This window comes from Mesoplodon densirostris, chromosome 5 (genome assembly GCF_025265405.1).
Source record: "Mesoplodon densirostris isolate mMesDen1 chromosome 5, mMesDen1 primary haplotype, whole genome shotgun sequence".
Classification (NCBI taxonomy): Eukaryota; Metazoa; Chordata; class Mammalia; order Artiodactyla; family Ziphiidae; genus Mesoplodon; species Mesoplodon densirostris.
In genome coordinates, this window is record NC_082665.1 from 95860629 (window position 1) to 95875677 (window position 15049).

General features: G+C 40.0%; 1 protein-coding gene across 1 annotated transcript in view; it reads right to left on the minus strand.

Moving 5' to 3' along the window:
* Positions 1 to 15049, minus strand: part of SPATA16 (spermatogenesis associated 16) — a 224316-nt gene that overhangs the window by 27463 nt on the left and 181804 nt on the right. Inside the window, exons 8-9 of the mRNA XM_060098837.1 lie at positions 3650 to 3814; positions 951 to 1034 (exon numbers count right to left, since the gene is read on the minus strand). Coding sequence (XP_059954820.1) covers positions 951 to 1034; positions 3650 to 3814 — 249 coding nt within the window. The remainder of the gene's footprint in view (positions 1 to 950; positions 1035 to 3649; positions 3815 to 15049) is intronic.

Genomic DNA, 15049 nt, shown 5'->3' on the forward strand with positions numbered 1-15049 from the left:
GATGGGTAGGCCCATATAGGCAGGGGCTGTGTTTGTCTTGTCCAGCACAATATCCTTAACATACAGTGTTCTTTCAGGCACAGTAGATATCCAACAAATATTCGCTGAGCTCAGTTGATTTCTGTTCTATTCATTTATCATAGGGCCTCTGAATTGATTACAGAAGACACACATTTCTGCAGATGCATTGGAATCCCTCATGGCTGACTTTACCTCTTAAACTGAAGGCTTCTTTGGTTTGTTCTTCTCACATCTCCTGACACCAGTTCTCCCTTTGTGGATTCTTACCGTGATTGGAGGAGACTGAGTGAGGAGTAGATTGATCAGAATTTATCACCTTTAGCTGGACTGGAGACCCAACACTACTTACTCCTTCCTGCATTGCCAGAGGGGCCTGTGATATCACACAAGTCTCCTGAGTAGCTGGGGCCAGGTGCATCTCAGTGCTTGTTTTGCATAACTCGGGTAACCAATGAAGGGATGTTCTATTTCTAACAACCCGTCTGCTACTCCTTCACCCCAAACATCAATGTGCTAGTTCATTTGTAGTTCCCTGAAATGTAGCTATTATTCCTCAAGTGACAATTATGGGAGAAAGGGTTGGGGAGCAAACTAAAACATTGATGAAAGGGCTTTAAAAATATCTATAATAACCAATAATGAAGGAGCAGATAACGAAAATACAATATGAACATGAGCGTGATAAGAGACCCATAAAAGCATATGACCACAGTCAGAAAAGCAGCAGACCTTAGGAAACAGATGAAATAAATCCATATTTGATTTTGGCTACACTTCCAGGGAGAGAGCTGCATTTATTTTAAAAAGAAAACAACCAATAAAACAACCCCAGGAATTTCCTTTTCTTTTTATCTTTTAAATGGATTTGACCCAAGATGGACATTTCCTTTGAGAATAATATGTCTTTTTCCTTCAGCTGAAAGTTTTACCTTTTGAATTGTATTCCACACACGTTCTTTATCGTTTCTTCTTCCTTCAAGGGTGTCCATAGCATCTGCCATTAGTGACTGCAGCTGTGGCACCAAGATAAAAATTATCAGTGTGGAATTCACACAGAAATAACTTCTCTAAATACACAGATTAAAACCTAATTAAAAAATCATTTGTACGCTGATGATTTTATTACTCAACTTTCCGACAACGAACACTGCCACCTCATCTCCGCTTCAGTCATTACCAAGTATTATTGCAGATATAAAATACTGAAACAATGGAAAGATTCTTGAAAATTTGTAGAAAACATATAGATTTTAATGTAGTAAGTGTTGATGTTTTGTAAAAACGGATTTGGGTTATAAAGAATGAAGGTGGTAGTTAATTCTCTCAGGAAATGGCATGTAGTACATGAACACATTTTAATATTTTCTCCTGAGGCCAATGTATCATAATTCTAGGCATCATGCAAAAGCTCACCAGAGGACCATACTAAAATTGTGTTGTTTTATTGCCTCTTAAAGGATCTAGCTCATTTATGTTCTTTTACTATGCTTTTCTTTTCTAAAATTTCAAAATAACCAGGATTACTTTTTTAGGTTCCGTTTCAAAGGCAAGTTTAAAACATTCCACCCTTTGCCCCGAACTGCCATATTCCAATTTAAAATAATCCTATACACACACTTTATATGTGGCTGCAAAGTAATGAGGCCACATGAAGCCATGTGATATTCAAAGCTAAAAAAGAAAGTTCTCTAAAAATGAACATATACCAGCTCAGTTCACCATGGCGTCAAACATTATGAACCCTTAGATAATCTTTCTGTTCTTTAGATATTGCAGAGCTTAAGCAGGAGGGTAGAGAGTCGAGTCACTCAAAACTCTTTTACTGAGTAGTCAGTGTTTATATAGCATCATAAAAGGTGTTTCGAGGATTTGTATCTAGGTTAACCTATGCTTGGAAGCTGGAAAGTAAAATCTATTACTTAAGGTGATGAACCCTTGCAAGATACATGATTTTTAAATATTTGGCTTGCACATATACATCCCTATACATTTACTTTTTTTCTAGTAGGAATATAAATTATGAAAATATCCCATGAAATCCTGTTTTCCAAGGTTTCGGGTAGTGGAATGTTGCACTAACACATTAGTTAGCGATGTTAATAATGCTAGTTTTGTGCTCTTTGTGTATATTTAGAAATATAAGAATTTCCAGAAAAAAGGGGGCTGCAGATGTGTGGTTAAGAAGACCTAAGTGCAGAAAACTCTCTTGTATTTTTCATTTAAATCTTGAATGTGCTTTTCAGGAAGACAGGATCAACACTGTGCCAGCTTCTTAAATTAACATTTTCTTCGCTTTCTTTTATCTCAGAGGAGCATTAATCATCTAAAATTGGCTATAATATGCACTTTGAAAGCTCCATACTTACTGCACTCCTGAATGCCTTATGAATGGTAGGATAAACAGCCTTTTAGAAGGTGTTCTGTGCACAAAACCATACAGCTTTAGAAAGTATTATTGCCAGTTTTGACTTAGTAAATTCTTGACTAATAGACTTTTTTTCTCATAGTTTTAATGTTTAGTATGTGGAGTTTTATTATTTTATTATATAAAATATTATTTATTATATAAAATATTTTATTATTTATTATATAAAACTACTCAGTTTTATATGCTTACTTTGAATATCACTATTTATTAATATACTTCTACAGGTTCAGATGAACATTATAAATGTTGGCAGTTCATTTCTTGATTAATTTGTAACAATTCTAAAAGCTCAAAGAGGGGAGGGTTCCTTTAGTTATCTGAAAATTACAGGTGATGAGTTTGGGTTGTTCTCATCCTTGCTATGTGAATTCAATTCAGGTCTATAATTAGTTTTCGCTACATTCAATTAGAGCCTCAAAGAGCCCTTCCCAGCAACACATTAGGAGCTTTATATGGAGTGAATTTTACCTTTCCTCGAATGGCCAGCACACTGATTAATAATTGTTTTTCAGATGAGGTGCTATTGTTTCTAATATAAATTATGGTTATAATATACACACCTGTTTGGAGATTTGTTCTATAAGATATTTCTTGAACTAGTTTTTGACAGGCTCTGTTTTCTGAGTTAACTGGTAAATTCAGTTAAAAAAAAACACCCCTCCATTTGACTACATTTTCCCCTCAAGACAGCTCTCTTAACTAAATGTACGTATGCGTGCGAGTGTTGGCACTGCCAGCATATATGTGACATTAGAAGTAAATAAGAAAATTCTATGGATGATTTTGTAGGGTCAGTTTTCTATCCAACAATTACTGTTTTTTCCTCTTACTTTTCCATTGAAGAGAATCCTGTATTAACATATCTTGGAGTTAAGAAACAATGTATTAAAATTTCACTTTGCTTGAAACAAAAAAGCCTGACTCAAAATATGAATAATCAGCCCTCTTCCATATTTTCATACATCACAAGGGTCTTGCTATTAAAAAAAAAAAAAAAGGAAGCTAGTCAGGGTGGGCAAGTAAAACACATACACACACACACATTTCTACATTCTCCAGTTTCTTCATTAGAATGCTTCATGAGGGTTGGGGAGTTTGCCCTCGGACTGCATTTATTGTCACATTCTTTTTCAGACCATATCACTCTTTTATTGGCTCAGGGCTTGTGAAAGCCTTAAACAAAGAAAAACAAATGCTTACCAATTCCGCCTCCTGTTGACTGATGTCCTGTAGGTAGGGAATGGTTGCTAGCTCGGCCATTGCTTGATTGATCACCTGGGACTGCTCCTTTACTCTCTGCAGCTGGCTGAGGAGGCTGGCATATTGCAACTTCTCCATCGCACCTGAGCACGCATGAAAACTCCCCTAGTCTCCCAGTAGAAGGAAATGTTTTAGAACAAAACCACAGAAATAACCTCTCTCCGGGGATTGAAGTCAGGTCAGCTAAATAATAACATATTTAACTCCTCTGAAGTAACGGTATCTAGTGCAAATAAATGTTCTATTATTTTAGAGAATTGTCTGTACCCTTCCTTCAAACAGATGAATGTCTTGATATATAAAAGGGAACGCTTGGCAGGACTGTTGAGAAGGATTTGCAGGTGGCCCTGCCTAAGGAATCTGGGATGAGGGGAAAAGAAGGACTGAAATTGAACCTGAGCTCCCCTCTCCCAGTGGGGATCCCACAGAGCTGTGTCCATTGAGCAGGGGTGATTTTATCTATGTCACCAAGGCATCATAAGAGTTAAGAGTTGCCCACTGTCTTGTTTATACAAAGGAAGGTTTCTTATGCAAGTTGAATCCTGAAATATGTCATGCAAGTGGATTTCTGTCTAGCCCAGTGGCTTACATTAAACCTCCAGCTTTGCTTTTATCTTCAGTTCTCATTGGATGGCCATGGACTCTGGCTCCTCTCCTTGTGACATTTTAGTGATTTATTCTGGGTCCAGGACCATTCCAGCAACTGACATGATCCATCTTGAAATAGACTGTTGTGCACTTGTAAGGAACACCAACCCCCATGAACCTACTGGTATTTTGGGCTTTCTTAAAATGGGGCACACTTATAATTAAGGTGGCCTACCTCTGTGTTTGCTACTGCCAGCCATAGAGAGGTCATGTTACCTTCTCTAAAAAGTTTAATACAGATTGTACTGCTTGATAGGTGAGACAAAGTTGATCATAAAATTCTCACATTTTTTTTTTTTTTACAAATTTAATCAGTTATACATATACATATGTTCCCATATCCCCTCCCTTTTGTGTCTCCCTCCCACCCTCCCTATCCCACCCCTCCAGGCAGTCACAAAGAACCGAGCTGATCTCCCTGTGCTATGCGGCTGCTTCCCACTAGCTATCTACCTTACGTTTGGTAGTGTATATATGTCCATGCCGCTCTTTCACTTTGTCACAGCTTACCCTTCCCCCTCCCCATCTCCTCAAGTCCATGCTCTAGTAGGTCTGTGTCTTTATTCCTGTCTTACTCCTAGGTTCTTGATGACATTTTTTTTTCTTAAATTCCATATATATGTGTCAGCATACAGTATTTGTCTTTCTCTTTCTGACTTACTTCACTCTGTATGACAGACTCTAGGTCCATCCACCTCATTACAAATAGCTCAATTTCATTTCTTCTTATGGCTGAGTAATATTCCATTGTATATATGTGCCACATCTTCTTTACCCATTCATCCGATGATGGACACTTAGGTTGTTTCCATCTCCGGGCTATTGTAAATAGGGCTGCTATGAACATTTTGGTACATGACTCTTTTTGAATTATGGTTTTCTCAGGGTATATGCCCAGTAGTGGGATTGCTGGGTCATATGGTAGTTCTATTTGTAGTTTTTTAAGGAACCTCCATACCGTTCTCCATAGTGGCTGTACCAATTCACATTCCCACCAGCAGTGCAAGAGTGTTCCCTTTTTTCCACACCCTCTCCAGCATTTATTGTTTCTAGATTTTTTGATGATGGCCATTCTGACTGGTGTGAGATGATATCTCATTGTAGTTTTGATTTGCATTTCTCTAATGAGTAAAGATGTTGAGCATCCTTTCATGTGTTTGTTGGCAGTCTGTATATCTTCTGTGGAGAAATGTCTATTTAGGTCTTCTGCCCATTTTTGGATTGGGTTGTTTTTTTGTTATTGAGCTGCATGAGCTGCTTATAAATTTTGGAGATGAATCCTTTGTCAGTTGCTTCATTTGCAAATATTTTCTCCCATTCTGAGGGTTGTCTTTTGGTCTTGTTTATGGTTTCCTTTGCTGTGCAAAAGCTTTTAAGTTTCATTAGGTCCCATGTGTTTATTTTTGTCTTTATTTCCATTTCTCTAGGAGGTGGGTCAAAAAGGATCTTGCTGTGATTTATGTCATAGAGTGTTCTGCCTATGTTTTCCTCTAGGAGTTTGATAGTGTCTGGCCTTACTTTTAGGTCTTTAATCCATTTTGAGCTTATTTTTGTGTATGGTGTTAGGGAGTGATCTAATCTCATACTTTTACATGTCCCTGTCCAGTTTTCCCAGCACCACTTATTGAAGAGACTGTCCTTTCTCCGCTGTACATTCCTGCCTCCTTTATCAAAGATAAGGTGACCATATGTCCGTGGGTTTATCTCTGGGTTTTCTATCCTGTTCCATTGATCTATCTTTCTGTTTTTGTGCCAGTACCATACTGTCTGGATTACTGTCGCTTTGTAGTATAGTCTGAAGTCACGGAGCCTGATTCCTCCAGCTCCATTTTTCGTTCTCAAGATTGCTTTGGCTATTCGGGGTCTTTTGTGTTTCCATACAAATTGTGAAATTTTTTGTTCTAGTTCTGTGAAAAATGCCAGTGGTAGTTTGATAGGGATTGCATTGAATCTGTAGATTGCTTTGGGTAGTAGAGTCATTTTCACAATGTTGATTCTTCCAATCCAAGAACATGGTACATCTCTCCATCTATTTGTATCATCTTTAATTTCTTTCATCAGTGTCTTATAATTTTCTGCATACAGGTCTTTTGTCTCCTTAGGTAGGTTTATTCCTAGATATTTTATTCTTTTTGTTGCAATGGTAAATGGGAGTGTTTCCTTGATTTCACTTTCAGATTTTTCATCATTAGTATATAGGAATGCCAGAGATTTCTGTGCATTAATTTTGTATCCTGCAACTTTACCAAATTCATTGATTAGCTCTAGTAGTTTTCTGGTAGCATCTTTAGGATTCTCTATGTATAGTATCATGTCATCTGCAAACAGTGACAGCTTTACTTCTTCTTTTCCCATTTGGATTCCTTTTATTTCCTTTTCTTCTCTGATTGCTGTGGCTAAAACTTCCAAAACTATGTTGAATAAGAGTGGTGAGAGTGGGCAACCTTGTCTTGTTCCTGATCTTAGTGGAAATGGTTTCAGTTTTTCACCATTGAGGACGATGCTGGCTGTGGGTTTGTCATATATGGCCTTTATTATGTTGAGGAAAGTTCCCTCTATGCCTACTTTCTTCAGGGTTTTTATCATAAATGGGTGTTGAATTTTGTCAAAAGCTTTCTCTGCATCTATTGAGATGATCATATGGTTTTTCTCCTTCAGTTTGTTAATATGGTGTATCACGTTGATTGATTTGCGTATATTGAAGAATCCTTGCATTCCTGGAATAAACCCCACTTGATCATGGTGTATTATCCTTTTAATGTGCTGTTGGATTCTGTTTGCTAGTATTTTGTTGAGGATTTTTGCATCTATGTTCATCAGTGATATTGGCCTGTAGTTTTCTTTCTTTGTGACATCCTTGTCTGGTTTTGGTATCAAGGTGATGGTGGCCTCGTAGAATGAGTTTGGGAGTGTTCCTCCCTCTGCTATATTTTGGAAGAGTTTGAGAAGGATAGGTGTTAGCTCTTCTCTAAATGTTTGATAGAATTCGCCTGTGAAGCCATCTGGTCCTGGGCTTTTGTTTGTCGGAAGATTTTTGATCACAGTTTCAATTTCAGTGCTTGTGATTGGTCTGTTCATATTTTCTATTTCTTCCTGATTCAGTCTTGGCAGGTTGTGCATTTCTAAGAATTTGTCCATTTCTTCCAGGTTGTCCATTTTATTGGCATAGAGTTGCTTATAGTAATCTCTCATGATCTTTTGTATTTCTGCAGTGTCAGTTGTTACTTCTCCTTTTTCATTTCTAATTCTATTGATTTGAGTCTTCTCCCTTTTTTTCTTGATGAGTCTGGCTAATGGTTTATCAATTTTGTTTATCTTCTCAAAGAACCAGCTTTTAGTTTTATTGATCTTTGCTATCGTTCCCTTCATTTCTTTTTCATTTATTTCTGATCTGATTTTTATGATTTCTTTCCTTCTGCTAACTTTGGGATGTTTTTGTTCTTCTTTCTCTAATTGCTTTAGGTGCAAGGTTAGGTTGTTTATTCGAGATGTTTCCTGTTTCTTAAGGTGGGATTGTATTGCCATAAACTTCCCTCTTAGAACTGCTTTTGCTGCATCCCATAGGTTTTGGGTCGTCGTGTCTCCATTGTCATTTGTTTCTAGGTAATTTTTAATTTCCTCTTTGATTTCTTCAGTGATCACTTTGTTATTAAGTAGTGTATTGTTTAGCCTCCATGTGTTTGTATGTTTTACAGCTCTTTTCCTGTAATTGATATCTAGTCTCATAGCATTGTGGTCGGAAAAGATACTTGATACAATTTCAATTTTCTTAAATTTACCAAGGCTTGATTTGTGACCCAAGATATGATCTATCCTGGAGAATGTTCCATGAGCACTTGAGAAAAATGTGTATTCTGTTGTTTTTGGATGGAATGTCCTATAAATATCAATTAAGTCCATCTTGTTTAATGTATCATTTAAAGCTTGTGTTTCCTTATTTATTTTCATTTTGGATGACCTGTCCATTGGTGAAAGTGGGGTGTTAAAGTCCCCTACTATGATTGTGTTACTGTCGATTTCTCCTTTTATGGCTGTTAATATTTCCCTTATGTATTGAGGTGCTCCTATGTTTGGTGCATAAATATTTACAATTGTTATATCTTCTTCTTGGATTGATCCCTTGATCATTAAGTAGTGTCCTTCTTTGTCTCTTCTAGTAGTCTTTATTTTAAAGTCTATTTTGTCTGATATGAGAATTGCTACTCCAGCTTTCTTTTGGTTTCCATTTGCATGGAATATCTTATTCCATCCCCTTACTTTCAATCTGTATGTGTCTCTAGGTCTGAAGTGGGTCTCTTGTAGACAGCATATATATGGGTCTTGTTTTTGTATCCATTCAGCCAGTCTGTGTCTTTTGGTGGGAGCATTTAGTCCATTTACATTTAAGGTGATTATTGATATGTATGTTCCTATTCCCATTTTCTTAATTGTTTTGGGTTCGTTATTGTAGTTCTTTTCCTTCTGTTGTGTTTCGTGCCTAGAGAAGTTCCTTTAGCATTTGTTGTAAAGCTGGTTTGGTGGTGCTGAACTCTCTCAGCTTTTGCTTGTCTGTAAAGGTTTTAATTTCTCCATCAAATCTGAATGAGATCCTTGCTGGGTAGAGTAATCTTGGTTGCAGGTTTTTCTCCTTCATCACTTTAAGTATGTCCTGCCACTCCCTTCTGGCTTGTAGAGTTTCTGCTGAGAGATCAGCTGTTATCCTGATGGGGATTCCCTTGTGTGTTATTTGTTGTTTTTGCCTTGCTGCTTTTAATATGATTTCTTTGTGTTTAATTTTTGACAGTTTGATTAATATGTGTCTTGGTGTATTTCTCCTTGGATTTATTCTGTATGGGACTCTCTGTGCCTCCTGGACTTGATTAACTATTTCCTTTCCCATATTAGGGAAGTTTTCAACTATAATCTCTTCAAATATTTTCTCAGTCCCTTTCTTTTTCTCTTCTTCTTCTGGAACCCCTATAATTCGAATGTTGGTGCATTTAATGTTGTCCCAGAGGTCTCTGAGACTGTCCTCTGTTCTTTTCATTCTTTTTTCTTTATTTTGCTGTGCAGCAGTTATTTCCACTATTTTATCTTCCACCTCACTTATCCATTCTTCTGCCTCAGTTATTCTGCTATTGATCCCATCTAGAGTATTTTTTATTTCATGTATTGTGTTTTTTTTTTTTTTTTTTTTTTTTTTTTTTTTTGCTGTACGCGGGCCTCTCACTGCTGTGGCCTCTCCCGTTGCGGAGCACAGGCTCCGGACACACAGGCTCCACGGCCATGGCTCGCGGGCCCAGCTGCTCCGCGGCATGTGGGATCTTCCGGGATAGGGGCACGAACCCGTGTCCCCTGCATCGGCAGGCGGACTCTCAACCACTGCGCCACCATGGAAGCCCATGTATTGTGTTTTTAATCGATGCTTGATTCATCTTTAGTTCTTCTAGGTCCTTGTTAACTGTTTCTTGCATTTTGTCTATTCTATTTCCAAGGTTTTGGATCATCTTTACCATCATTATTCTGAATTCTTTTTCAGGTAGACTGCCTATTACCTCTTCATTTGTTAGGTCTGGTGGGTTTTTATCTTGCTCCTTCTCCTGCTGTGTGTTTTTCTGTCTTCTCATTTTGCTTATGTTACTGTGTTTGGGGTCTCATTTTTGCAGGCTGCAGGTTCGTAGTTCTCGTTGTTTTTGGTGTCTGTCCCCAGTGGCTAAGGTTGGTTTAGTGGGTTGTGTAGGCTTCTTGGTGGAGGGGACTACTGCCTGTGTTCTGGTGGATGAGGCTGGATCTTGTCTTTCTGGTGGGCAGGTCCACGTCTGGTGGTGTGTTTTGGGGTGTCTGCAGACTTTTTATGATTTGAGGCAGCCTCTCTGCTAATGGGTGGCGTTGTGTTCCTGTCTTGCTAGTTGTTTGGCATAGGGTGTCCAGCACTATAGCTTGCTGGTCGTTGAGTGAAGCTGGGTGCTGCTGTTGAGTTTGATATTGTGTGGAGCTGGGAGGTCTCTTGTGGACCAGTGTCCTGAAGTTTGCTCTCCCACCTCAGAGGCACAGCACTGACTCCTGGCTCCTCAATTTGGGATGATTTGTTGTCTATTCATGTATTCCACAGATGCAGGGTACATCAAGTTGATTGTGGAGCTTTAATCCGCTGCTTCTGAGGCTGCTGGGAGAGGTTTCCCTTTCTCTTCTTTGTTCTCACAGCTCCTGGGTCTCAGCTTTGGATTTGGCCCCGCCTCTGCATGTAGGTCGCCGGAGGGCGTCTGTTCTTCGCTCAGACAGGACAGGGTTAAAGGAGCAGCCTCTTCGGGGGTTCTGGCTCACTCAGGCCGGGCGGGAGGGAGGGACACGGAGTGCGGGGCGAGCCTGCAGCAGCAGAGGTCGGCGTGACGTTGCACCAGCCCGAGGCGCGCCGTGCGTTCTCTCAGGGAAGCTGCCCGTGGATCCCGGGACCCCGGCAGTGGCAGGCTGCACAGGCTCCCGGAAGGGCGGTGTGGACAGTGACCTGCGCTCGCACACAGGCTTCTTGGCGGCGGTAGCAGCAGCCCCAGCGTCCCACGCCCGTCTCTGGGCTCCGCGCTTTCAGCCGCGACTCGCGCCCGTCTCTGGAGCTCCTTTACGCGGCGCTCTTAATCCCCTCTCCTCGTGCACCAGGAAACCAAGAGGGAAGAAAAAGTCTCCTGCCTCTTCGGCAGCTCCAGAGTTTTCCCGGATTCCTTCCCGGCTAGCTGTGGCACATTAGCCCCCTTCAGGCTGAGTTCTCGCCGCCAGCCCCAGTCCTCTCCCTGCGCTCTGACCGAAGCCCGAGTCTCAGCTCCAGCGCCGCCCGCCCCGGCGGGGGAGCAGACAATCCTCTCGGGCTGGTGAGTGCCGCTCGGCACCGCTCCTCTGTGCGGGAATCTCTCCGCTTTGCCCTACCCAGGTATGTGGGGAGTTTCTTGCCTTTTGGGAGGTCTGGGGTCTTCTGCCAGCGTTCAGTAGGTGTTCTGTAGGAGTTGTTCCACGTGTAGCTGTATTTCTGGTGTATCCGTGGGGAGGAAGGTGATCTCCGCGTCTTACTCTTCCGCCATCTTACCCGGAAGTCCAATTCTCACATTTTTGTTTAGGAAAAAGTACTTCTGACATAAGGGGGCATCTAAGGGTTCCTGTCATGTTTGGAGGGTGATGAGAAATGGGAAGTCACAGGAGGATTTAGTTTGGTGTTGGCATTCTGAATCTTGGTGCTTAGAAGTGGAAGCCTGGATGAGCGGCATCCCTTTATGAGGTTGGGGAGTGGAGGTTTCCTCTTTGACCACTTGCACCAGAATTACTAGGCTTGTTGGTTAACTAGGAAGCGTTCTGGACCTTACTCAGTGAATCACAATCTCTTGATATGTGGCCCTAGAAATACGAATTTTAGCTGTACAAAAATTCAAATATTCAAATATCAAATATTCAAATATCTCAAACAGAAGTTGGAGAATAAACTACTACCTTAAAGCTTAGTATCTGCACAAGGACTATTTTAGTTTGTGCTAAACAGATTTTCTCCCAGAAATTAGAGAAGGCAGGTGTGACTTTTCCTTCTTAAAATATTCTCTTCTAAGGAGAAAGATTATTAGAAACTAGCATTACTAAAGAGCATCGAAATTTTAACTTGAATTTAGAAGGCAGTCCTTTCTGAAATGTCATACACATATCTTGATTGACACCAACCTCTAGAATTTGGCACTTTCCTAGAATCTTGGTAATAAAGAAAGTTGAGCACTGTTGCATTGTATTTGCTGTATTTCTTCCTAACATCTCTCTCTGCCATTTGACTAATGTCTCTTTATCCCTGCTAATTTGTTCTTACCAATTAATCATTTATCTGAAAACCTATAAACCTATAGGAGCAATGACTGCAAATTGTGGATTTGAGATCCCTTCTCTGAATTGAAGAAATAGCTAGCCTACCCGCTGAGTTTAAACATGTAGCTAAACAATGGATACTGTCAAATAGAGGAAAGCAAGTTGCAGGAGAAACAGTTTTCTTTCCGAAGAAAAATTACTTTCTTTGTCCTTCTTTAAAATAAACAGTGGGGCTGGTTGTAGGAAAGTGGTATAGTGACCCAACTCCAAAGTGCAGAAACAACTGCGGCCTGCTTGGAAACATAATCTATCAGTGTAATTTTCCAAAACATCAGGACAATAAAAATAGTGGAAGGCAGTGGTGCTTTGTTAGCTTGATTGTTGGATGCATAGCAAAACAGGAAGTGCTCCTTATGAATAGGACACTAGGGAAAGGATACAGTTGACTGCTAATAGTCCTCCCCCCACCCCCACCGCAAGCCAAATGCAGTTTTGGTCATCAGGAAACTAAAGATTAATATTTTACCTATACAAGATTAGGGCTTTTGAGAGATAAAGTGAACAAGAAATAAAAATTAATAAATGCCAGCAGGAATGCTTTAAGAAAATCAAGGAAATAATGAAAAATGAAGGAATTAGCTCACATCTAATGCTAGCAAGGGCTAAATCTAAAGGGAAGTAGCCCTCTCAATGAGACTTCAGAAGTGATCAAAGAGCTCCTTAGCTGCTGGAGAGAGTGTAATGAAGTGGCCAAGATTGAAGATAAAACCTCACACAGGTACAATGAAGGTTAGGTAAATAGCAAGTTCAAATGAAAGCTTCAGCCAGACAATTGTCTAGATTTAATAGCAGGTATGGATGAATGTTTGGAAAATAAGTGGCACAGCATAATACTGCTGAAAAGCAGAGCCCAAGTATTGGGAATGTATTTCCGTTTGACATAACATATAGAAACATTAATTGCAAAGAAAAGGGGTAGGAAACACATATTATTGTTCATTTCCAATGTGCATATATAAACAATTTTTGTGCTTCACTTGGAGGAAATTAAAAGTAAAATTAACAAGGTATTCAAAACCTGGTTAGTTAGGTCATTTTTTGGCAAGTCAGCCTGTGAAGGAAGCTTCATGCCTGGCAAGAGATTTTATTATTTTAACTCTTTAATACCCCAGGAAGCACAGTACATAAGGTGCAAACTGACAGCAGCCAGTAAAGTTAATGAATGGAAAAGCACAGCAGCATTCAGTAGCACGTGAAATAATTAGTACAAAGATCCAGAGAAGAAAAAATACCATTAGAGCAGAGCTACTGGTTGAATGGGGTTGATGTTCAGTGAGATTAAAAGACACCAGATAGGAAGGTGGGAGAATATTTTAGACAATAACTCTGAAAATGCCAGAATCATTCTTGTCTGGCCGTGTGCTGTGTGCCTAACAAAGGAATCTATAAAGGTAAGGAAACTGGTGTCAGAGTGTAAGGAGAATTATTTTCTGAGAGAAACATTATACCAGGAATGTCTTTGTCTCCTTCACCAACTCTTTCTACCACCTCATAGCAAGAGGTGAAAATTCATGTTCCCTGGCAAGCCCTACTGTGGGCAGTAGACCTACTCCATGGCTAGAGATGACACCTCTAATCCTGCCTTTGTGAGGAGATCTGAGTGCATCAGTGATCTAAGGAAAAGAATTCAAAATCCACAGGACACTTGCACAGGCTTCATTTTAGAAGAGTATGTCATTTCAAAGTATACAGCATTTATAAAGAAAAAGGGTCTATAAAACAGTCCTTTTGTCATAGCAAATGAAAACCAATACAATTAATTAAAACTTTAAAAATTCTTAATACTTTACAAAGTGTTTCAATGTGGATTATATACTTTTGGTCTCACAACTCTGGGAGGTGAGCATGGCAGATAACAGTTTATTTTATAAATGAGAAAAAAACAGCTCAGAGGTTAAGTGACATCCTAGGGTTACACAGCCAGAGCACAGGCTTGGACAAAAGTCTTCATCTATAGGTGTCACAAGCTAGGGTCGCAGCTAATAAGGACAATGCAATGCTTAAATACTCAAGTGGATTTTATAAAATACTTCATGGACACATAGAGATACATGCATATACACATTTCTAAGTGGCCAGAATGCCCTTTGAAACGTGAAAAGAAAATGTGTTAGAAGCATTTAAAAAGTGCATGATGCCTAGATTGGCCTAACCTGCATTCACAACACACTGGGAGATCTGAGCTGGCAACAGATGATGATGTGGCAGGTATCGCCCCAAAGAGCCAGGGCACAGACAGATTACCTCCCCAACATCCAGCATGCTGGCACTGCAAGGCTAACCATGTGCAGATGAGGTGAAATAATACTATATGGTGATGGTTCTTGCTAGTGAGGCTTCCACTGCTTGGTGAAAGAGCCTGATGATGACAGTGATGATGTGTGTGTGTGTGTGTGTGTGTGTGTGTGTGTGTGTGTATATCTCTAATTAGGATGGGGTGGTTGGTTAGAGGGTGTGTGTGTGTGTGTGTCTGAAAGAGGTTGTGAATTGGAGAACAAGACTCAAAATTTGCAATAGAGCCAATGAGATCACTATAAACTGAATGTGTCCACCCAAAATTCCTATGTTGAAGCCCTAGTGACCAATGTGACGTATTTGGAAATGGGGCCTTTGGGAGGTAATTAGGGTTGGATGAGGTCGTGAGAGTAGGGCCTGATATTGGGATTAGTGCTCTTATAAGAATTGACACCAGAGGGCTTGCTCTCTGCCATGTTAGGACACAGAGAGAGAGTAGCCAACTGCAAGCCAGGAAGAGGGTCTTTAGCCAACTGCAAACCGGGAAGAGGGTGTTTGTCAGAACCTGACCATGTTGGCACCCTGATC